Source organism: Chlorocebus sabaeus, chromosome 25 (genome assembly GCF_047675955.1).
Source record: "Chlorocebus sabaeus isolate Y175 chromosome 25, mChlSab1.0.hap1, whole genome shotgun sequence".
NCBI classification, from domain to species: Eukaryota; Metazoa; Chordata; class Mammalia; order Primates; family Cercopithecidae; genus Chlorocebus; species Chlorocebus sabaeus.
Genome location: NC_132928.1, coordinates 61249437 through 61273846, shown reverse-complemented (window position 1 = coordinate 61273846; position 24410 = coordinate 61249437). Strand labels below are relative to the sequence as shown.

Here is a 24410-nt window from a genome sequence, read left to right as displayed (position 1 = left end):
GCATGTGATCTCTGTGACCCACTCCCTATTCGTACACCCCTCTCCTTTTGAAACCCCTAATAAAAACTTGCTGGTTTTGCAGCTCAAGGGGCATCACAGAACCTGCCGATATGTTATGTCTCCCTCGGCGGCCCAGTTGTAAAATTTCTCTTTTGTACTCTTTCTCTTTATTTCTCAGACCAGCGACACTTAGGGAAAATAGAAAATAACCTATGTTGAAATATTGGGGGCTGATTCCCCCAACAATCATTGAGAATACTGTGGTAGAGAGACTGAGAACTAGGGCGAGAGTGAGAGCGAGAGCTGAAGAGATGTAGATGTTGGGTATGGGATGCTGAGTAGGTGTCCCTGCAGGGGAGAAAAAAGGAGGAATGGAAGGTAAAGGAGTAGCTAAATTCTGGCCAGGACCAGTCCTTCTTACTTCATAATCATTAAATTTATAGATTTGCTTCTCCCCATGCCATCAGTGCTATCTTAGTTTGGAGGCAGAGAGATGGTCACAGAGCTCCTAAGATGGGTTGAGTTAAAGACTTTAGAGAGGACTAGCTTGACTGCCTAAGAGATTCAACTTTCTCTAAATCTGTCCAACCACAGCCAGAGAGAACAAAAATCCCTCAAGAGCGAGGGCTGGGGATTAATAGTGTTTGCACTCCCTATGCAAGGCACAGGGCATGGCACTCAGTAGGTGCTCAATAGATGTTGACCTTAAAACATTACCTAAGAAGTCCCACTGGAACTCAGGTTTGCTCACCTCAGAGCCCTGCACACTCCTCTGACTGCTCTCTCTGTTTCCAGTGATAAAGGAATCAGAGCTTCTTTACTTATGCATTCAGGAGGGACCACATGAGGATCAAATGGAATTGAACTACATTGTTAATGATCGCTCATCTGAACTATTTAAAATTTTAATCCTAAATTCTAAGTTTTCAATCAGAAGTGGGCAGAGAAGACACTGATGGACCAGGCAACTGGCCTGTTCTTCAGGGTCATGGTGACACATGTATCTCAGACACAGGGTCGGAATGGCTTGATGGTCTCCAAGAGGTATAGCATCCCAGCAGTAACTCTATATAAACTAAAAGTAACATGGGCAGCTCCAAAATGACACTGGAGAGAGCACTGGAAGTTAGGAGATTCTGGTTTTGCCACTAGTTGTGTGACCTTGGATATCATGTTCCCTTTTTGGGCCTCAATTTGCTCATTTGTAAAATTGGGATATTGGATTTGATGAGTAGTTTTCAAACTGCATGGAGATTTGGAGTTTTGATAGTTTTACAATCTATTCCAACTCAAACCTGTAACATTTGGCTTCTGCCCTCCCTATTGCACTGAAATGGAGTCACCAATGCTCTGCAAAACAAAGAACACTTTTTAGTCTCTGCATTCTTTCTGTGAACCATTTTCTTTTCCTTCCTTCCTTCCTTCCTTCCTTCCTTCTTTCCTTCCTTCCTTCCTTCCTTCCTTCTTTCCTTCCTTCCTTCCTTCCTTCTCTCCTTCCTTCCTTCCTTCTCTCTCACCTACCTTCCTTCCTCCCTCTCTTTCTCTCTCTCTCTCTTTCTTTCTTTCTTTCTTTCTCTTTCTTCTTTCTTTCTTTCTTTCTTTCTTTCTTTCTTTCTTTCTTTCTTTCTTTCTTTCTTTCTTTCTTTCTTCTTTCTTTCTTTCTCCTTCTTTCTTTCTTTTCTTTCTCTCCTTCTTCTTCTTCTTCTTCTTCTTCTTCTTCTTCTTCTTCTTCTTCTTCTTCTTCTTCTTCTTCTTCTTCTTCTTCTTCTTCTTCTTCTCCTTCTTCTTCCTCGTCTTCTTCTCCTCCTCCTCCTCCTCCTCCTTCCCTTCCTTCCTTCCTTCCTTCCTTCCTTCCTTCCTTCCTTCCTTCCTTCCTTCCTTCCTTCCTTCCTTCCTTCCTTCCTTCCCTTTCTTTTTTTTTTGGCAAGATCTTGCTCTGTCACCCAGGCTGGAGTGCAGTGGCATAATCACAGCTTACTGTAGCTTTGAACTCCTGGACTCCAGTGATGTGATCCTCCCACCTCAGCCTCCAGAGTATCTCAGACCACAGGTGGGCACCACCACATCTGGCTAATTTTAAAAATTATCTCTAGAGATGGGGGTCTCCCTATGTTACCCAGGATGGTCTTGAACTCCTGGGCCCAAGTCATCCTCCCACCTCTGCCTTCCAAACTGCTGGAATTGCAGGCGAGAGTCACTGTGCTTGGCCCTGTGTAGACCGTTTTCTTCTAGCAGTTCTCCTTCCTTTTGACTTCTGAGGTATCGCTATCTTCTGGTTCCTTCCTAGCCCTACCTTCTTCATGGAATCCTCTTCTTTTGCCCACTTAAACTTCAGTGTTTCTCTTCTTATGCCATACCCTAATGGTGAGGGACCTTATTTAAAGCCAATTTCAGCTTTCACGGATGAGTACCAATTATCTTCAGCCTTCTCTCTGGTGTTCTACAGAGCTATCTCTCTACTAGATAGTTCTACTAGGATGCACCTAGGCATTTCAAGTTCAGTATGCTAAATTCCTGGCAAAACATGCAACTTCTGCTATATTTCTTATTCCCTTAAATGGTATCACAGGTCCCTTAGTTGTTCATTTCAAGGATGACTTCTTTCAGTCACTTGTGCATCTTCTCTTACTCAGCAAACCAGTCACCACCTTCCGTAGACTCCTTAAACTCTCCCATATCCATTGACACGTCTCTGTCCTCATTGATGTTGCCTCGGATTAGTCCTTCATTCTTCTTGCCTGGGTTACTATATGTAGTTGCCATATAGTAACCAGGTTACCATTCTTCCTGCCATCAGTATTTTCCACCCGCCAATACATCTTCTGTACTGCAGACTGAGTCATTTTTCTCAAATTCAGTTTCCAAACTGATATGTCACTCTCCTCCAGTGGATTTTTCTCGATGTGCTCCTTGGTAAAGTATTTCAAGGTCTGGTTTTTGCTTACCTTGCTAGCATCATTTCTCTTTACTAGGCCACATACATTCTTTGATCCAATAGTACTACCCAGCCAAGGCCTGAGCTTCTAAAAAAATTTTTTGCTTCTTTTTTGTCTGAACTTGCTTTCCTGTCTTTGAACTTTCCCAGATCATCTTGAGGACACTATCTTTGAAGTCCTAATATTTCAATGGTAACAAACTTAGGCCATTTATATTTAATAAAACTTATAGTTCCATTAGGAAAATACTCGTATAAATTAATCACGTAAATGAATGGGAACACACACACAGAAATACATGGGATAATGAGTTTTATGTTACAAAAATGTGATGTATACTCAAGTTTCTAAGCACAATTATAAAGTAGGGAAAAGTGTATAGCTTTAAGGAAGTAAACAAATTTATTAATAGATTTTCATATTGAAAAATTAAAGTAATTCGAGAATAGTTTGCTCCTCCTTTAGGAGGAACAAATGGTTGCCACTGGCAGCCATTCTTGCACTGTTACAGACTGGACAGTGATGCATCTGATTAGAACAAGAGTGTAATGGAGAGTGTTTTTCAAATTGTGGGTCAGGTGTAAATAATTAAAGGAGACGTCGTCAGGCTTATTATTTGTGTCTAGCTTAATTTTCTTCAGATACATGTTCATATGCAAGGCTGCATTAAGATCAGACTTAATTTTCACTTAATCCATCAAAAAATTTTTCTTAAGCTTAATCAAGCAATGGTACAATGACTGAAAGAAGCAAATTGTTCATATACTCCAACATGGCTTCATGTATCATTATTACAATTGATGTTGTGACTTATTTCTGAAAAAATATGAAATAGCTACCATCCTGGTCTCATAATTGAGGGGATGGGTGGTTTAAAAAAATCTAAAAGGTATCTGACTTGGTTTGTAAATAATTTTGATCCATAACATAATGAGGGGCTAAGCTATAAACCATGCATAAATACATGGAATACATTTTGGCAAAAACAAAATTAAGATGAACATTGTCATTATGAATCTCTTAAGTGGAGAAAGAGAAAGTCATTAAAGATTCCACATAGTTTTCTCTCCTTGGTTGCTTGGTGTTAGCACTCAATCAGATTCATTGAAAAAAGTAGTCCTATGCTGAAATAAGAGTGTTGAAAGAATGTGTAGATGTATTTTAGTGCTGATACCCAGTTACTATTTTAGGTCTATCATTATAATAACTTTTAGCAGTTGTTATGTGTTCTTAGGCAAATCCCCTAACTTCTTTGAGCCTCAGTGTGTTCACCTGTAAAAGGAGAACAATACTAGCAATCACACCCATATCACAGGCCTACTGGAGGCATAATGAGTTTATATATGGAAAATTCCTACCATAGTGCCTGCAACTTGGTAGGTCCCCACTCAATCCAGCTCCCACAAATGCAAACAGGCAGACACATGTGCAAAACACATGGGCTCAGGCACAGAAGGACAATTACGACTTTCAGGTAGGCATGAAGATCATCCCATGGGTCATAGAGAAATGAAGACAAATTAAAGAAAAAGAATGGCTCAGGCAGGCGAGTGGACTATTTCATGGAAACCACTTGAGGCAAAATTCTTCATTTTTGGTGATCATTACTATGCTCATTTTATATGCTTGTTGGTTGCTAGTCAGCCATGACATCACATAAGATTTTCTAAAAAGGAGTAGATTAAAATTTATAATCCTGTTTCTTCCAATTACTCATCCCCACTTAGCCTGCAGGAATAGCTGATAAGGATCTTTCGTAAAGTGGTTTCTCAGAATCATGTTCATAAAGCTATAATTTGAAGCCTTTTCATTCTATGGAATGTGATCCAATGTTATTTCTTTGTGGAGTGGAAAGGGGTAGGTGGAGAGTGGGTGGAGACTGAGGGGATCAGGGCAAGGAGAGTGAGAGTAAAATTAGCCATAAATATTTGTCATCATCTTTTAAACTAAGTATAACATTTGGACTCATTCTTAGATATACAAGTTGTCTTTGAAATCTTGGAACATTTTCCCCTTATTGAAGGTTCTGAGAAAAGGTTCCTGAGGTTCCCCAGGGCAGGATCTGCCTACAATTAGCTGACAAGGTGGATCAGTGATTTGCCAACTTCAGGCTTCCCAGGGATTGCTCTGAGAAGTGGTGGGGGCCTGGAGCCAACTTAGGGTGTGGTTCAAGGCATGGGGCCATTCATACTGGAGCACCTGGGATGCTCTTTTCTAGAGAGCATATGGGCAACAGTGGTGGTGGCAGCTGAGCACCAGTGTGCAAGTCCTAGCTCTGACAAGTGAATGATTTCAGGGAAGTCACTTAACCTTTTTGTTTCTGATTTTCTATGTCTGAAATGTGCAGATTATGATATCTGTCCTGCTTATCAGAAAACATTGTTTTGAAGAGCAAATTGTATAATGTATATGAAAATGCCTGGAAAACAAGAAAGCTTAATACAAATACAAACCATTCCAGGCTAAAATGGAGATTCTGCGCTGCTTGAAGGAGGAAAGTGTGTTGAAAATGCTACCAACAGGGCTATCCTGATAAGTGGAGGGGTGTGGCAAACAGAGAGACAATATGGAGTGGTGGCTTTTAGCCACCTGAGGTCGAATCCTGATGCTACCACATACGGCATGCACATCAGAAGCATGTTATTTAACCTCTCTTAGTCTCAGTTTCATCATCTGTATAATGGGAATTATCAAATATTTACTACCTGGGTTGCTGTGAAAATGAAATGAGAAAATACATGTAATGTGCTTGCCATGTTGTAAGCTCTTAGTGAATATTAGCAACATATAAATAGACATAACAGCTCTTCTAACTTTGCACTATGGGCTGACTTCATGTATATGACACCTTTTTTTTTTTTTTACACAAGACGGTTCCCAAGTTCTCTATGCCCTACACAGGGGAGGTAAAATGAGAGAAATCACAAAAATTGTGACAATTTCCAGATTAGACATAGTGTAGGTGTTGCCATGTCTGCAGTGTAGAAGTCACCTTGAAAAGAATTTGGTCATATTTCTTAAACATTTTTTAGGGTTGTCTTAGAGATGATCCAAGAACATTTTTTTTTCATTCATTCAACAAACTTTTACTGAGCACTCAGTGTGTGTAGGATGAGCTAGGCTAGGAGAGAAGGATGCAGTGGTGAGTAGGCTAAATAAAATTCCTCTGTTAAAGAAGCATATGCTCTAGTAGAGAAGACACAAAAAAGTACATATTTAGTATGTAGTATGTAGCAACTAGAGTTAGGAGGAAAAGTAAGATGGGGAAAGGGACAGCATTGTCTTTGGGAGGACCAAGGGTGGAGACAGTAGCCACTCTCCCCTGTTCAGAACCCAGGAGCACAGAGTGCAGGTCACAGCTCAAAGGGCATTGCACTTGGCTGTCCTCTGTGGCTGTTTGTTTTTTCTTTTTTTTTTTTTTTTAATACAAGCATCCATTTTTGTTTTAAGACATGAAATGAGGGAATGACCATATATCCTGTCTGTCTCTAATTGAAGACAGTGAGTTTGGGCAGTTAAGATCCTAGGATCATAACTGTGATAAGGCAGAAGTGACGATCTCCTCCTGCCTGGACCCCTGTCCTGGCCCATCACTACCCATAGGGTAGGGGTGTGTGTGTGTGTGTGTGTGTGTGTGTGGTCTGGGGTGGGGTGGGAAGGTGGATGGCTTGGTATACATAAAATCTTTTTCAGAATACTTGAAATGCAGACCTTGTCTGATAAGACTTCTGTGACTCAGGTATATTATCTTCATAGCTCACAGTTTCATGGGACATTTGTGCAGATGAAATTGATCAGCAGCAGGAGGAAAATAGTCGTTGCCTTGGCAACCAGCTGATGACTCATCCAGGATTTGAAGCAGCCAAAGCCATGAGACTGCAGTAATTTTCCAGATGCTTAACCCGCCTTTCTCTTTCTCTTCTCTCTCATTGTTTCCCACTCTCCATCCTTCATTTCTTTCTCCACGCCCACTTCCCTGGATGCTGCTCACTAGAGCCTGAGCTCTCTGGAGCAGGTATTGAGACCTCATCCCACCACTGCATATGTGACTTGATCTGCTGCTGCTCCTCATTCTAGCAACCAGGGGATGGATGGCCAGGCTGCAAAAGTCTTGTTGCTACAGAGCTCCAAGATGCTGCTTGTTGCCTTTAATCATAAAAAGCTTCAGTGAGTATAGCACCTTTTCTCCTAATCGAATCTAACCTAAGCTTACCCGTTTGTCTTAGAGATCTGCAGTGCATTTCTTCGGGGAGAGGCAGTTAAACCTTGGGCCTCCCCAAGCAAAGTTGTGAAATGATATTTAAAGGTGACAAGGCCCTTTTTGACAGCAGCTCTCTCTGCTGGGTCTTCTCATCCTCTTGGCCCACCTTTCCTCACTCATAATCTGGGGTCTGGTTTTCCAGGCTCTTCTTAATTATCCACCGTAATCCCCTCTAAAATGCAAAGTGTTAGAAGTTTAAACCATTCCGCTATCCAAAGGCATTTTCATTTTAACAAAGAGCTTTCAAAGGCAAATTATTGAAGACCCCAAAGAAAAAAACATTTTAAATTAGCTTTTCAAATACAGATTTAGGCAGGGGGGCTTTGGTGGTGGGCTGTGTCTGGTAAGAAGGTTTTCCCCTGCACATCATATGTGCAATACCTTCTTTGCTGCTGATGCTGACTTTAAAGACATTCATATTGGATACTTGTTGGTGCCTCAATTCTGTATCCCACCCCCCTATACGTGTGTATTCAATTCACATGTGTACACACACACACACACACACACCCTTGAGCAGCAGGAGCAACCAATGGGGAAACAACAAACCCCAAGTGATAAAGACTCGCTTTTACTTATTGGATGTGTGTCAAGCATCTACTCAATGCAGAACATGGTAGCCATCACTGGGATTGGGATATCCACCTCAAAATGGCTTACAGTCAGAACAGATTAAAGGCAAGCAGACACACACTTCTGTGGGAATGAGTAATATGGTTTGGGGAGAGGGTGCTGGTTATGACTGCCTCTCAGAGTTTGCCCTCTGGGTCCCTTTACTGTTCTTGGTCTTAATTAATTCAGTTGGCTCAGGCCTATGAGAGCTTCCTCACTGGTGCTCCACTGCCCACCACAGTGTCACTCCACCTTGAGGTGACCAGTCTGCACAACCACCAGAGTCACAGACAGATGCTTATTCCCTTTATCCTTTCCTGAAGACAGCTTTCCTTCTGGTTGCAGGGACCTTCACAGTCTGAAAAGAAGCTGAACACATATCCTTCCGGTCTCTCTGTGCATTTACACCTACAGAAACACACATGACTTCTGAGATAGGTGAGTCCTTAAAGGGTATGCACTCCAGCCATCTGTCTAGTGCCGGCATCGCTTTGAAAGCATCTCCAATAGTTGTCATCGTCATCTCACTGCACTCAAATGCCCCAGAATGAGCAGCTGCTTCTCACAAGAAAACTCCTTTGTTTTTGGACAAGTTTTAATGTGAATTTATTTGTGCACTTATTGAACAATTCCTTTACTCAACAAAAATGAATTGACATGCCTATGGTTTTTAGACACTGGAGGTGCAATGGTGAGCAAGATCATCATTGCCAACATGGCTTGTGGTCTTCAGGGGAGGCAAAATTAACTGAACAATCAAGCAGGACTATATTAGCGATGGGGAAGAGTCCTGGGAGGCAGCAATGCCTGGGTTGGAGCGATGAGACTATAGGATAGGGAACTCTGGGCCAGTGAAGATGGGAGGCAGGGATCAGGGAAGTTCAGAAATGGCTTTCTTGGGAAAGTGATGCAGGGGCCAAAGAATGGAGTTAGCTGGGCAGGACAGGGCTGGGTGGGAGGAAGAGCATTCCAGGCAGAAGGAATAGATTGTTAAGAGATTATCTGGAAGTGGTAGGAACCACAGCAGGTTTGAGAAAGGGAAAGGAGGCCAGTGTGGCTGGAGAGTCCAGAAATGGGCAGCAAACATGGCTTCCAGGACACTGTGGTAGAAGCCCCAGCTGACTCGCAGTGCAGTTCAGATGAGGGAGCAATAATGGTTTCTTCCTTTGTCTCTCCTTCTTCCTCTGCTCCATGTTGCCCTCCTCCTCTGTCTTCTTCTTCTTCTTCTTTTTTTTTTTTAGTGCTCTATAACTAATTTGGTCTTTCTCAGAAACTCCATCTGCGGAGGAGCAAAAATTTCAGTTTCAAAGCTTAGCGTGAAGTAAAAATATAAATACAGACAGTCCCTGAGTTACGGTGGCTCGACTTAATGATTTTTTTGACATAACGATGGTGTGAAACTGTCACAAATTCTATGTAATGTATAGTATTCAATAAATTATGTGAGCTATTCAATGCTCTATTATAAAATAGGCTTCGTGTTAGGTGATTTTGCTCAAATGTAGGCTGAGGGAAGTGTCTTGATCACGTTTTAAGGTATGCTAGTCTAAGCTTCAATGTTCAGTGGGTTAGGCTGTAGTAAATGCATTTTCGACTTATGAGATATTTTCAACTTATGACGCATTTATCAGGATGTAATCCTACTGTAAGTTGAGGAGCATCTGTAACCTTTTGTGAGTAAACATGCTCAGATGCAGCAACCCTGACCTGCAACTCTTCAAGATGGTTTTGAAGAGTGGAGTGGATTTTGGCTGACTTGGTACTTGTAACAATAATGACGAAAGAGACCTTGGAACCTGGCAGTGACTTGGACTGTCTTCTACTTTTTTCAGTCTCTTCAGAAGCGTCCTTGTCTTCCTGGCCTCCAATTGCTCTGCTGATGTTGGTGGCTGTGGCCTGCTACTTGTACATCTTGTAGCCGGGTTGTTTTTCCTTTTCTCTCTCAAATTGGTAAGAGCCCAGCATCTGCCCCCAGGATGATCTGATCTTGTCTCTGCTCTTGCTGTATTTTTGTCATGTTCTCAAATGGCTTTGTCCACATGTCCACCTGAAGCTTGTGGAGTAAAGTCTTCTGATTTCTGCTCCTATAAGTCCTGGTGCAGCGGGATAATTGAGGAATCAGAGAGACCGAGGGTCGAGTAGGATATATATTATTTATTATTTAGGTGCACATACTCAGTCAGATTAACATCCAAAAAGACTGAGCCCTGAACAAAGAGTCTGGTTACCTTTTAAGCATTTTGTGGGGTGGGGGGAGATATGTGCAGGGGGAAGACAGTGAGAAACAAAGACAGTTATTCAGTTGAGGCATGCATTACATTATTTCTTACTTTCCAAGGAAAAACACATTTTATGACTTGAGTTTATCTGCCTAGTGACCTTGCATCTGCACAGTTAGGGAAACAGGGTCTTCACAATGCCTGGGAAAGGGAGAGATAAGGCTCACTAGCCACAGAAAAACAGGCAGTTAATTTTAAAGGAATCCAGCTCTTTCTCTTCCTCAAGGGGAATTGGGTTTTCTTACACACAACTAAGTTTTTGCTTACACATTCTTTAATTTCTTTTAATTCCTGTTTCACTGGTAGGCTGTGGGCTCTCAGCTAGGAGCTCATTGTATAAGGGAATGTATGCAGAATGAGAAGTATGGATTAGATGTTTTGTTTTCTACCATAGAACAGCAAGGGGAACCTTATGTGTTCTGTGGGGAACCCATGATCTCGGCAGCCAGACTTGATTCTGGATTAAGCTAAAAGAGAGGATAAAGGAATTCAGGAAATCTTTTCTTGCATGACTACTGGCTTGCTGCAAAATTCCATTTCAAAGTAAAAAATCAGAATATGAACTCTTCCTCCCAGCTTCTTTGCATTTTTCCTTTGCAGTTTTAATCTTTCCCAGAGCAGACGGATGGCTCTGGCCATCTAGGGGATACATTTACTTTTTTGGGTTGGCGTAAGAGAAAAGTGTGTGGGGTGTGTCTATGTTTCAAAATAGGATTTCTGTTACTACACTATTTTAAGGATTTTGGGTGCTTTTCCCTAGGATCATTGGGAAGTCACTGAATCATTTTTAGCAAGGGAGTGACAGATTCAGATTTGCATTTTTATAAAGACCTTGCTGTCTACTGTAGAGAATAGATTGGCTGGGGCAAGCTACATGCAGGCAGATCAGTCAGCAGTTACTGGGTGGTGGCAAAGGAGATAAACAGAAGCAGAATTGAGGGATGTCTAGATGGTTAGACAACAGGATATGGAGATGGATCGGATATAGGGTTGAAGGAGAAATAGGTATCAAGAAAGAACCTCAGTTTCTGCTTTATATGACTGGAGGAATTTGGGGACCATTTACTGAGAAAGGGAATAGAAGGAGACCCAGATTTAGAGAGTGGAGAAAAATGATGTCCAGTAGGACATTTTGAGTTTAAAGTATCTCAGAGAAATGCAAATGGAGATGATCAGTAAGTGGTGGGATGTTTGAGTCTGAAGCCCAGGGCAGAGTCATTTATGTGTAAATGTCTTAGTCTGTTTGAGTGGCTTAACAAGATACCACAAACTGGGTAGTTTATAAACAACAGAAATTTATTTATCACAGTTCTGGTGGCTGGAAATCCAAGATCAAAGTGTCAGTAGATTTGGTGTCCGGTGAGGGCCCACTTTCTGGTTCACAGATGGCTCCTGCTAGCTGTGTCCTCATGTGGTGGAAGGCGCATAGCCGCTCTCTGGGGCCTCTTTTATAGGGGCACTAATCCCATTCATGGGGGGTTCCACCCTCATGATCCAATCATCCCCCAAAAGCTCTACCTCCAAATACATCACATTAGTGACTCACTTTCAACACATAGGCTTGGGGGCACATACATGTCAGACCATAGCTGTAAGTGACCGTACGTGCAGTGGAAGCAAACAACCCAGTGGGGGAGCATGGAAGAAGAGAAGTGGGTGTTGGACGACGAAAGAAAGCACAGAGGTTTGGTGGTAGATAGAGGGGACTTATATTAAATGTATACAAAGAATTTATAGGAAGAGAGGCTTTTCTTGTTAAAGAGGGGAAAGCCTTGAGCAGTTTTAAGTACACAATCCTGAGCCAGTGGCAAAGTGAAGAGGAGAGAGTGGATGGATTTAGAGCACAGCTTCCCTATCTCCTCAGATAGGGAAAAAGAAAATTCCTCTATGACATAAAGGAGGGAGCAAGGGTTCACCTAGGGAAGATAAATTTGTAGTGGGGAGACCAGGACTTGAAGGCATTACCATCTAATGATCTCCGTTTTTGTTGTTATATAGGATACAATGTCCCCCAGAGAGTGGATTGGCTTTTAAGGATGGGGTGTTGGTTGGGGCTTTAAGGATATGGTAAAGGTGTTGCTGTGAGGCAATGGGAGACAGGTGAACTGGGTTAAATAGGGTAGATGATAGCATTTTGTTTTGTCATCTCCAGCCTTAACTTTATGTGTTTTCCCTGCTCTGGCCTTTTCTCCTCTGACTCTTCCCAACCACTGGTTCTCAGGATCTACTGCCTTCTCCATTGGATTCTTCCCCCATCCCATCCCCAATTAGTATCTGAGAAATTAGACTGAGAAAATGATGCACACGTTGAGTTAACAAATCAAAGAATCACTCCATAAAGGTCAGCCATTTGTTATTTGAATAAAACTTTAAAAACAAAACAAAACACCATTTCCCTTAATTCTCTGTAGCAAATTGGAATCTTCCTTCCTCTTTACTTCCCTTCTCCCTTTTCCCCAGACTAGGTGTGCTAAGATTCCCTATGAGTTGCCCTTCTGCTAAAAGATTAAGAGAGGAGAATAAGTTCATGAGCATGGCAAAGCTGGCGGAAACAGGGAGATCCAACTAAGACCACTGTAAGCTTTGCTACCATTAAAGGAAGAAAAGATAACTGTATGAAACGAACAAATATTTGAAAAACACAGTAATTTCAAAACATCTAAAAGCAATTATTTTGTTTTGGTCTGTGTGGAAAACATTAGAATATAAAACAGATTAAAAAATAAAGATGGCTAATGCTACTAATGACAACTTTATAAGAATACATGAAAAGCAGTATGTATGACTGCCCTTCAAAACCATTAAACAGTATGTGTGACTGCCCTTCAAAACCATAATATATTCTCAATATATGAACAATAAAAATATACATAAAGATATAATCAATATATTGGACAATAAAACATACATGAAGATATAATCAATATATTGAGAATATATTACCTATTTATTGGAGTGTAGCAAGGTAGCATTAGCTACAGAGTATAATTCTTCCTTTTAGAATTGTGATTGAAGTTCAAAGCTGAGCACAGGAGGTGCAAAGAACATATATTCACCTTCAGAGGACCATTGTGAGTTGCTGAGGCCAGTCTTCAGAGGACTGTACATAAAGAGGACTGAAGAGAGAGGAAAAGGCTATCTTTTACAGGAATGCACTGTTTGTGTTAAGGGATGATTCTTCTTCTTCCTCTTCGCCTCCTCTCCCTGTGGATGTTGCAAGAGAGCTACCTACAACATTACAAATGGCTAAGGCAGCCCCTCTTGTAAGTTTCAGAACCATTGGGGCATCTGATTGTTCGTGGCTATTGGGGTATGGAGAAAGTCAAACAAAGAAAGTGAGAGAGAGAAAATAAATAAGGAGCTAGAATACATTTCCCCTGTTTGGTGTGATAAGAATGCTGTTGTTAAAATTAGATTTGGCTGCAGGTGATAGAAAACCTAAAGCAACAGTGTGACTTAAGTTGGATACTTATCTTGCTCTCTCATATAAACAAAATCCATGGATCTGGGCAATCTAAAGGACTTCCAGTTCTGGTAATAATAGACGAGGCAATCTGGGCCAGCCCCCGCTGCCAAAGGCAACAAAATGCTGGGAAAAAACCTCTCCTTAAAATCATCAAAGAGCTAGCAAGATAGTGAGACATACCAGGCTACGACCCAGAGAAATGAGTAACACCAGGCCACTTTTGTCTTGGGGGTACTTTTTAGTTCAAAGGAGACCAGAGAGACTGATTTGTACTTTCTTGTGGCTCCTGAAGAAGAGAGAAAAAGTGGTAATTAGTGGATCCTGGTGAATCACCTCTGCTTTATGCTGTGGTCCCAAGGGGCTGTACTTTAAGAGTGTAGATAAACCAGAAATTTATTTCCTTGCGCAAGAGTCTAGTTTCTTTGTGTCATATGATGTTCCACAAATCCAAAGGCCTTCAACCTAGATTAAAGTGATCTTCCCCTGCTAATGTCTCTATTGCTTGGTAGAAGCCAACAAAAATGCCCTAAGGAAATAACAATATGTTAGGTCTCAAATTATTTCAGCAAATAATTTTCTTTCAAATGAAGTATGTACTACACCATCAAAGATAATGCAGCACATGAGGAAATAAGACATGATGAATAAGAATCAACAGAAAAAAAGACAGTTTAGGTACAAAAGTGATACAGATATTGGAATTATCAGACAGAGACTATAGAACAACTGTTTGCTCTCTTCAAGAAAATAAATACTTGAAAATTTTAGCAAAACCCAGAAATTCTAAAAAGTGATAGAATAGAGTTAAAAAGAGTATCAAATAGAAATCCTAGAACTAAAAATCACAATAAGAAAAGTAAAGAACTCAGATGGAATTAACAGAAAATTAGATGTAGTTGAAAAGAGAATTAGTAAATTGAATATTATTAGAAGAATCTATCCAGTGTGGAGAGCCAAAAGGATAAAAAAACTGAAGAGAGGGTAAGAGACAGGGAGAGTACAGTGAGAAGGTAGGACAATCATCTAACTGATTCTTAGAAAGAGGGAAAGGAAATAGTGCATCTGTCAAATTTTTCTAATGGGGCAGAAGTGGTATTTGAAGTGATAATGAAAGAATTTTTCAAAACAGATTAAAGACATTACTCCATAATTTTAAGAAGTCTAATGTGTTCCAAGCAGAATATATTTGAAAAGGGTCCATGCTTAAACATATCATAGGAAGAAATATTGATACCAAGAAAATACCTTGGATTACCTAGAAAGTAGGAGTAGTTTGGCCAACAGCTAACTTCTCAATAGGAGCAATGGGATTCCAAATACAGAGCACTCAATATTCTAAAAGCAGAAAACACCAAGTTAAAGCTCCATGTCTAAGGAGAATAAAGACATTTCCAGACAAAACAAAACTGGGAGAATGTGTCATCAGCAGAACAACAGAGAAGGAAATACTAAAGGATAAAGAAGAAGGAAAATGACGCCAAATGGGAGAATTTAAGATGAATGAGAATGTTAATACGCGGATAAATGGAAATAAATAATGCTGTATAAAGCAATCATCATTGTCATCATCATGTCCTTTGGAACTTAAAAAAAATCTACAGAATTAAATATAGGACAACAGTTGCACACAACACAGGTGGAGCAGGGGTCAGAGAATGGAGTTAAAATGTTCTAAGGTCTTTACATTGTCTAGGAGGAGTGAGAATATTATCATCAGACTTTGTTAAGTCATAAATGCATGTTATAATTTCAAGGATAATTATTGAAACAATTCAAAAATGTGTATAATTATGAACTAGTGGAGGGGAAGAAGTAAATGATTAAAATATAATCAATTCAAATACAGCAAGAAAGAAGAGAAAAAATGTAGAATAGGAATGTAGTAAATAACCAACTTAAGTGCTAACATGTCAAATTATGTTACGTGTAAGTGGAGTAAATACCCTAACCAAAATGATCTAACTGTATTAGAAAGAAAGGATATACTCTTTACAAGAGACCAGCTAAAAGACTGCAAGTAGAATGTTAGAAAAAGATATACCATACCAACTAAAACCAAAACCAAAAATCAAAGTACCTATTTTAAAATCAGATAAAACAGACTTTAAGAGAAAAAAAAGCATTATTAGAAATAAACAATCTCTAGATAATGACGAAGGACAATTCCTCATGATATAAGTCACTTCTAAATTTCTTTACTCCAAGTAACATAATCCCAAAATACATAAAGTAAAAATTATCAAAACTTCAGGAATAAGTAGAGAAACTGACGACTATAGTGGATGATTTCACTACACTTCTGTCAGTAATGAATAGAGCAATCAGACAAAAATCAGTAAGAATTTAAAAGAGTTGAACAACACATTGAACAAACCTGAGAATGTTTTGGGAACTGTTCTAGGTATTGGGGAAAGAGCAGTAGATAAAACAAAAATCTTGGCTCTCATAAGGAAAGCTATGAAGAAACATCAAGCTGAGAAGGTAATACAGAGTACTAGAGGTTGAAGAGTGGTTTGCAAATTGTAGTGGGGTGGTCAAGGAACACCAGACTGAGAAGTTGATATTTGGACAAAAACCTCAAGGTGGTGGGAGGAAGAGCATTCCAGGAAGAGTGAATAGCAAGGATACTCCTAATACCACATCCCAACTCTCTCTCATTCCCCAGGGAAATCTCTCCCTTTCCTCAAATATGAGGAAAGAAAGGATTGCGTGAGAAAGGGAGTGGCAAAGTGGAGGGAACTTGACCTTGGAAAAGAAATCTAGAGGCAGAAATAAAATTTTGAACTTTATCTCAAAAAAATTCTAGCCCTGTTCTTGGCTCAGAGGAAGAATAAAGTTGTAATGATGAATTTTTATTTTACAGGAATTTGTCCATTTTTATTCTGTCATCATTTATGCACTAAATAAAATTTTAAACCACACACAGAGATCTCTAATCTCACCACCTTCGCAGAATTATTTTCACTAATTAGTTTTCCTTCTTGTCTTATCTATATGGATGCCTTTTTTCGACTCATAAAAAACCTTTATTGAGACCAGATATGAGTCACAGAGTTAGGTGACTCATCACCCACAATTTATTTGAGCCAGAATCTGAAGGTGAAAGGGAGATGACTTCCACGGACACCCTGTGAAGAAGGGTTCTGGGGAATTCAACTGCACGAGTTGCTTGGTAGCTCCTAAGGGCATGATGGGTAATAGAGGATTAGAGCAGTTGAGCCAGAAGTCAGGGTCCTCAAAATAGGAAGGGCTGGGGCAAAAGCAACACGAATGAGCCTAGTTTCTATTCTGTACACATGGGCAAAAGGGCAGCAAACAGCAGCATAAAAGGGAAGGAGGCCCAAATTAAAAAATAAAAAATACAACACTTTATCAATAAGAAATCAATTTTCATCAATCCACCCTGAGAGAAGCCATGGAAAAATTCAACCTCAGCAGAACCTTATTCCTAAATTTCTAATGAATGTATATTCTTCACTGCAGATGTGGGTTGATTCTGAATTTAGAATTATTTTGGAGAGTGATGGAGTCCCAAAACAGGAGGATGGGGTGGATGGGCACTTTCCTGTCTTCAGAGTTGTGCTTTGCTGCTTTCCCCAGAAATTCCAGACTCCTTGGGAATCAAGCAGATGGGTTTCCTCTGCACTGCTGCTGTTGACTTGTTAGACCATACAGTATGGCTTCAGCTGCTGCTTCTCCCTGGCTGGCTTTTACCCCAGCTTTCTAGGGCCCTGTTGTATTTTTCTGTTTTTAAGCTCTTAGCCAGAGTGGTGTTGAGTTTCATTCTTAGATGAATGAAATGCCAGGAACTGTTGACTCCGTGTTTTGCATTTTCTTATCCCTCGCATACTAGGGTCGGTCACTGGGTCTTGTTGATAGGAAATCCCATTGTCAGGTTGCTGGGAGCATTGCAAAGCAGACTGAAGGAACTCCTTGATGGGTAGGTGAAGAAGCTGTGAAGGCACCTCCCGACCCAGGCCATGCAATGTGAGGCTAAGGTGGCAGGTACTTCAATGGTGGGATCCTGGTGACCTGGTGCTGTCCAGGGCACTTCCTGTGCTAAGCTGTTAGTCTGGGCCCTCTAACAAGCCAATTCCGAGATGGGATTAGATGTGTGAGATTTTTATTAAAGGACCATGAGAGGAAATGGGGAGGAGGCTGGGAGCTATTGGGAGAGCTGTGAGACTGAAATGCAAATCTGACCCCAACTGAAGGAGAGAGGAAGGAGAAGTTGGGTGGAAGCATTTCAGACTTCTGTGTAGCCTAGCGAATGTTCAAGAAGGCATTTGATGGTCCTGGCACCTCAGAGTGCCATATCTCACAGGAGTGGGTCAGCTGTAGCAGCCTTGCTGCTCTCATCTATGACCAGGAGCCTCTGGGGAAGCATGGCCTCCATACAAACACCACAGTGGGTTTCAGAGAGCAATGCATTTCACAGAGCAGGAGCTGGCACTATTGTCCATTATGCTCCAGGGTTGGAAGGGCTGGTGGTGGTGGTGGGGGTGGGTGGCAGAGTGAGTGGGGTGGTGGTGAGGATGGTGGTGGTGGTGGGGTATGGGGGCAGGTGGGTGGTAGGGGTGGTGGGGCATGGGGTGAGAGAGGGTGGTGGCTGGGAGCGGCGGTGGAGGGATTGAAGTGGTGGTGGGGATGGAGGTAGGGGGTTGGTGGGGGGTGGTGGTGGTTGGGTGCTGGTGGGGTGGTGGTGGTGGGGGTGTGATGGTGGTGGTGGGGATGGGGGTAGGGGATTTGGTGAGGGTTGGTGGGGATGGTGGTGGGAGGGTGGTTGGGGGGGTGGTGAGGGTAGGGGATGATGGTGGTAGTGGTGGTGGTGGGATGGTAGTAGGGGTGGTGGGGATGGGGGTAGGGGGATGATGGGGGGTGATGGGAATGGTGTGGGGGTGGTCCTGTGGGGTGGTGGTGGGAGAGTGAGGGTGGGGGGTGATGGTGGGGATGATGGTGGGGGCTGGTGGTGGGTGGTGGTGGGAGGGTGATGGTGGTGGTGGTGAGGGGGTGTGGTGGTGGTGGTGATGGGGGTAGGGAGCTGGTGGTGGTGGTGAGGATGGTGGTGATGGGTGATGGTGGTGGTGGTGGTGGTGGGGAGTGGTGGGTGTGGTGGTGGGTGGTGGGGTGGTGGTAGGGGTGGCGGTGGGAGGGTGAGGGTTGGGGCTCACATGGTGGTGGTGGGGGCTGGTGGTGGGAGGGTGATGGTGGTGGTGATGGTGGTGGTGGGGGGTGTGATGGTGTTGGGGATGGGGGTAGAGAGCTGCTGGTAGTGATGGGGATGGTGGTGGGTGGTGGTGGGTTGGTGGAGGGGTGGTGGTGGGAGGGTGATTGTGGGGGCTGATGTGGTGGGGGCTGGTGGTTGAGGGTGGTGGGGGTGGTGATGGTGGTGGTGGTGGGGGAGATGTGGTGGTGGTGGGGATGAGGGTAGGGAGCTGGTGGTGGAGGTGGGGGTATGGTGGTGGGGATGGGGGTAGGGAGCTGGTGGTGGTGGTGGGGATGGTGGTGGGGGTGGTGGTGTGAGGGTGGGGTTAGTGGTGGTGGTAGTGGTGGGGGCTGGTGGTGGGGAGTGGTGGGGGTGGTGGTGATGAGTGGTGGTGGGGGTTGGTGGTGGTGGGGGAAGGTGAGGGTGGTGATGGTGGTGGTGGGGAGTGGTGGGTGTGGTGGTGTGTGTGGTAGTGGTGATGCTGGTGGTGGGGGTGATGGTGGTATTCATTGTTGGGGGTGGTGGTAGGGGGGTGATGGTGGTGGTGGTGGTGGGTGGTGGTGGGGGGTGTGGTGGTGGTTGGGGGGGGTGGTGGTGGTGGGGAGTGGTGGGTGTGGTGGTGTGTGTGGTAGTGGTGATACTGGTGGTGGGGGTGATGGTGGTGTTCATCGTTGGGGGTGGTGGTAGGGGGGTGATGGTGGTGGCGGCAGGTGGTGGTGGTGGGGGTGTGGTGGTGGTGGGGGGTGGTGAGTGTGGGGTGGTGGTGGTGGGGAGTGGTGGGGTGGTGTTGTGTGTGGTAGTGGTGGTGGTGGTGGTGGGGGTGATGGTGGTGGTGGTGGGTGGTGGGGTGGTGGGAGGGTGTGGTGGTGGTGGGGGGTGGTGGGGGGTGATGATGGTGGTGGGCAGTGGTGGGGAGTGGTGGGGGTGGTGTTGTGTGTGGTAGTGGTGGTGGTGGTGGTGGGGGTGATGGTGGTGGTGGTGGTGGGTGGTGGTGGGGTGGTGGGAGGGTGTGGTGGTGGTGGGGGGTGGTGGGGGGTGATGATGGTGGTGGGCAGTGGTGGGGAGTGGTGGGTGTGGTGGTGTGTGTGGTAGTGGTGGTGGTGGTGAGGGTGATAGTGGTGGTAGTGGGTGGTGGTGGGGTGGTGGTAGGGTGTGGTGGTGGTGGGGGGTGGTGGGGGGTGATGATGGTGGTGGGGAGTGGTGGGGAGTGGTGGGTGTGGTGGTGTGTGTGGTAGTGGTGGTGGTGGTGGGGGTGATGGTGGTGGTGGTGGGTGGTGGTGGGGTGGTGGGGGGTGGTGGGGGGTGATGATGGTGGTGGGGAGTGGTAGGGAGTGGTGGGTGTGGTGGTGTGTGTGGTAGTGGTGGTGGTGGTGGTGGGGGTGATGGTGGTGGGCAGTGGTAGGGAGTGGTGGGTGTGGTGGTGTGTGTGGTAGTGGTGGTGGTGGTGGTGGGGGTGATGGTGGTGGGCAGTGGTGGGGAGTGGTGGGTGTGGTGGTGTGTGTGGTAGTGGTGGTGGTGGTGGGGGGTGGTGGTGAGTGGTGGTTGGGTGGTGGGAGGGTGTGGTGGTGGTGGGGGGTGGTGGGGGGTGATGATGGTGGTGGGCAGTGGTGGGGAGTGGTGGGTGTGGTGGTGTGTGTGGTAGTGGTGGTGGTGGTGGTGGGGGTGATGGTGGTGGTGGTGGGTGGTGGTGGGGTGGTGGGAGGGTGTGGTGGTGGTGGGGGGTGGTGGGGGGTGATGATGGTGGTGGGGAGTGGTGGGGAGTGGTGGGTGTGGTGGTGTGTGTGGTAGTGATAGTGGTGGTGGTGGGGGTGATGGTGGTGGGCAGTGGTGGGGAGTGGTGGGTGTGGTGGTGTGTGTGGTAGTGGTAGTGGTGGTGGTGGGGGTGATGGTGGTGGTGGTGGGTGGTGGTGGGGTGGTGGGAGGGTGTGGTGGTGGTGGGGGGTGGTGGGGGGTGATGGTGGTGGTGGGCAGTGGTGGGGAGTGGTGGGTGTGGTGGTGCATGTGGTAGTGGTGGTGGTGGTGGGGGTGATGGTGGTGGTGGTGGTGGCGGTGGGTGGTGGTGTGTGTGGTAGTGGTGGTGGGGGTGGTGGTGGGTGGTGGTGTGTGTGGTAGTGGTGGTGGGGGTGGGGGTGATGGTGGTGGTGGTGGGTGGTGGTGGGTGGTGGTGGGGTGGTGGGAGGGTGTGGTGGTGGTGGGGGGTGGTGGGGGGTGATGATGGTGTTGGACAGTGGTGGGGAGTGGTGGGTGTGGTGGTGTGTGTGGTAGTGGTGGTGGGGGTGGGGGTGATGGTGGTGGTGGTGGGTGGTGGTCGGGTGGTGGGAGGGTGTGGTGGTGGTGGGGGGTGGTGGGGGGTGATGATGGTGGTGGGCAGTGGTAGGGAGTGGTGGGTGTGGTGGTGTGTGTGGTAGTGGTAGTGGTGGTGGTGGGGGTGATGGTGGTGGGCAGTGGTGGGGAGTGGTGGGTGTGGTGGTGTGTGTGGTAGTGGTAGTGGTGGTGGTGGGGGTGATGGTGGTGGTGGTGGGTGGTGGTGGGGTGGTGGGAGGGTGTGGTGGTGGTGGGGGGTGGTGGGGGGTGATGGTGGTGGTGGGCAGTGGTGGGGAGTGGTGGGTGTGGTGGTGCATGTGGTAGTGGTGGTGGTGGTGGGGGTGATGGTGGTGGTGGTGGTGGCGGTGGGTGGTGGTGTGTGTGGTAGTGGTGGTGGGGGTGGTGGTGGGTGGTGGTGTGTGTGGTAGTGGTGGTGGGGGTGGGGGTGATGGTGGTGGTGGTGGGTGGTGGTGGGTGGTGGTGGGGTGGTGGGAGGGTGTGGTGGTGGTGGGGGGTGGTGGGGGGTGATGATGGTGTTGGACAGTGGTGGGGAGTGGTGGGTGTGGTGGTGTGTGTGGTAGTGGTGGTGGGGGTGGGGGTGATGGTGGTGGTGGTGGGTGGTGGTCGGGTGGTGGGAGGGTGTGGTGGTGGTGGGGGGTGGTGGGGGTGATGATGGTGGTGGGCAGTGGTAGGGAGTGGTGGGTGTGGTGGTGTGTGTGGTAGTGGTAGTGGTGGTGGTGGGGGTGATGGTGGTGGTGGTGGGTGGTGGTGGGGTGGTGGGAGGGTGTGGTGGTGGTGGGGGGTGGTGGGGGGTGATGATGGTGGTGGGCAGTGGTGGGGAGTGGTGGGTGTGGTGGTGCGTGTGGTAGTGGTGGTGGTGGGGGTGATGGTGGTGGTGGTGGTGGTGGTGGGTGGTGGTGTGTGTGGTAGTGGTGGTGGGGGTGGGGGTGATGGTGGTGGTGGTGGGTGGTGGTGGGGTGGTGGGAGGGTGTGGTGGTGGTGGGGGGTGGTGGGGGGTGATGATGGTGGTGGGGAGTGGTAGGGAGTGGTGGGTGTGGTGGTGTGTGTGGTAGTGGTAGTGGTGGTGGTGGGGGTGATGGTGGTGGTGGTGGGTGGTGGTGGGCTGATGGTGGGGCGTGTGGTGGTGGGGGGTGGTAGTGGTGGGGCGGTGGTTGTGGAGTGGTGGTGGGAGATGCTGGTGGGGGTTTGGAGGTTTTTGAGGTACGTGCCCATGGCTGCTATATAAAGTTCTGGAACTGTCTTACTAGACTGCAGATAGGTGTGAATACTTACCTCAGTAGGTGCTAATTGTGAAGTGAAACCAATTATATTCACATGGGAAAAAAAAGTATCTCTCTAGTAGACGTGACCTCAAAGGAAGGAAGCAAAGGGAGTTGAGGCTTTTATTTGGGCTGTGAACAGCGCCCTTCACCATTAGACTCCATCTTCTCCAAGCTTCATTCTTTGCAGCCTCCTTCTAAGACACTAACTAGCAGTTCCAAATATTTCATCTTCACTCATAGGTTATACTCCTTTATACCACCTCCAAAGGCTGCTGATGTATTTTTCCCTTGGGGAGTGAGGTAGGACAGAAAAAGAAAAAACCATGTATGTGGGCTGCTGCCTGCAAAAGTCTTTCCAGATCTCTGGTGAGTGATAGCCCAGGGTGGCATTTGGTGTACCAGCAAGACCATGCAACCCTCAGTCAAGAAACTCAAGTTCTAGTCATTTGTTTCTGCCCATCAGTTATTTCATGATCCAAGCAGTTTGTCCCCTTCTCTGGAGCTCTAATATCCTCAGCTGCAGAATGAAACAGCAGGCAACTTTTTTCAAAGGATTGGTATTCTATAATGTCTATATTTTATTTTATTTTAAAAGTAATTAATTATTTCAGAGCGGGTGTCTCACTGTCTCCTGGCTGGAGTGCAGTGGCATGATCATAGCTGACTGCAGTCTTGAACTCCTGGGCTCAAGTGTTCCTCCATCCTCAGCCTCCCCGTGTAGTCCTGTATTTTAAAATGGCAGGTGTGTACGGGAGAGGCAGTGGGCTGGAAATCAAATGTCCTCAAGTTTTACCAAACACTTCTTTCTGCCATTTTTCTACTTCAATTATTGCATTTCTACAGTCATGAATTGTCATTGTTTGCTTACATGTCTGCCTTTAAACTGTGAATTTCTGGAGGGCAGGATCCATCTCTCTCCCATCTATGTTTCCAGAGCTGCTTACACAATGCCTTCTACACAGCGAGTGTGCCATGAGTGCTGGCGGGATTGGCTGAAGAAACAGTGATGTGGCCGGGTGTGGTGGCTCACGCTTGTCATCCCAGCACTTTGGGAGGCCGAGGCCGGTGGATCACGAGGTCGGGAGATTGAGACCATCCTGGCTAACACAGTGAAACCTACTAAACCTCTACTAAACCTCTACTAAAAATACAAAAAATTAGCCGGGCGTGGTGGCGGGTGCCTGTAGTCCCAGCCACTTGGGAGGCTGAGGCAGGAGAATGGCGTGAACTCGGGAGGTGGAGCTTGCAGTGAGCTGAGATCACACCACTGCACTCCAGCCTGGGCGACAGAGCGAGACTCTGTCTCAGGAAAAAAACAAAACAAAACAAACAAAAACAAACAAAAAAAGAAACAGTGATGCAGTGGCTAGATGTGGTTAGCACTGTGAGAAACTCTGAGCTTGACATGCCTGGGTTCAAATCCTAGTTTTGCCACTTGCTAGTTGTGGGCCTTGGACAAAGTACTTTCTGTGCCTCCATTTCCCAATTTTCAAATGGCTGTAATAGTTCTTACCTGGCAAAGTGATTGTGAAAATTAAGTGAGATAATTCATGTCGTGTGCTTCTCAGAACATGACAGATGCTGTTTTAAAGACTTTGTCATTTTGGTCCTGTGACCATCATGCTAAAGGTTGGAAGTGAAGGTTGGGGAGATTAGTAATTTGATTGTTAATCCAAAACAAAATATTTCAGGATATTTTGGTCTGCATTTTGCAGGAAATATCTTAATTCTAGCCTGTATTTTATCATCTACCACAGACCTAAGTAGTCTTTTGATTGGCGGTAGTATTACTGTCTCTGGCTGTGAAAAACAGGCAGTTCTCCAAAGACCTTTCCATGTGTGTGCTGAAAGGTGCAATGCAGAGTTTTGCTGCAGTGAGTCTGCAGGCACTGTCTTGCTGAGGAAGCATCTTAGACTTCCCAAAGCTGGCTTTGTGAAGTTGCTGTTTTGCATAATAATACATTTGGCCTAGAAAGGGCTTCAGGAACATCACTGTCTTTTATACTGTGAACCCGATTATATTAATAAACTCCCAAAGAGCAAGTCAACCACTTTTCTCCTTG

At 45.4% G+C, this 24410-nt stretch overlaps 1 protein-coding gene across 1 annotated transcript in view; it reads left to right on the top strand.

Moving 5' to 3' along the window:
• Window positions 1-6741: 6741 nt before the first annotated feature.
• Window positions 6742-24410, top strand: part of LOC103230639 (lymphotactin) — a 196687-nt gene continuing 179018 nt past the window's right edge. Inside the window, exons 1-2 of the mRNA XM_073011436.1 lie at window positions 6742-7103; window positions 8155-8247. Of these exons, the coding sequence (XP_072867537.1) occupies window positions 8232-8247 (16 nt within the window). The 5' untranslated portion in view covers window positions 6742-7103; window positions 8155-8231. The remainder of the gene's footprint in view (window positions 7104-8154; window positions 8248-24410) is intronic.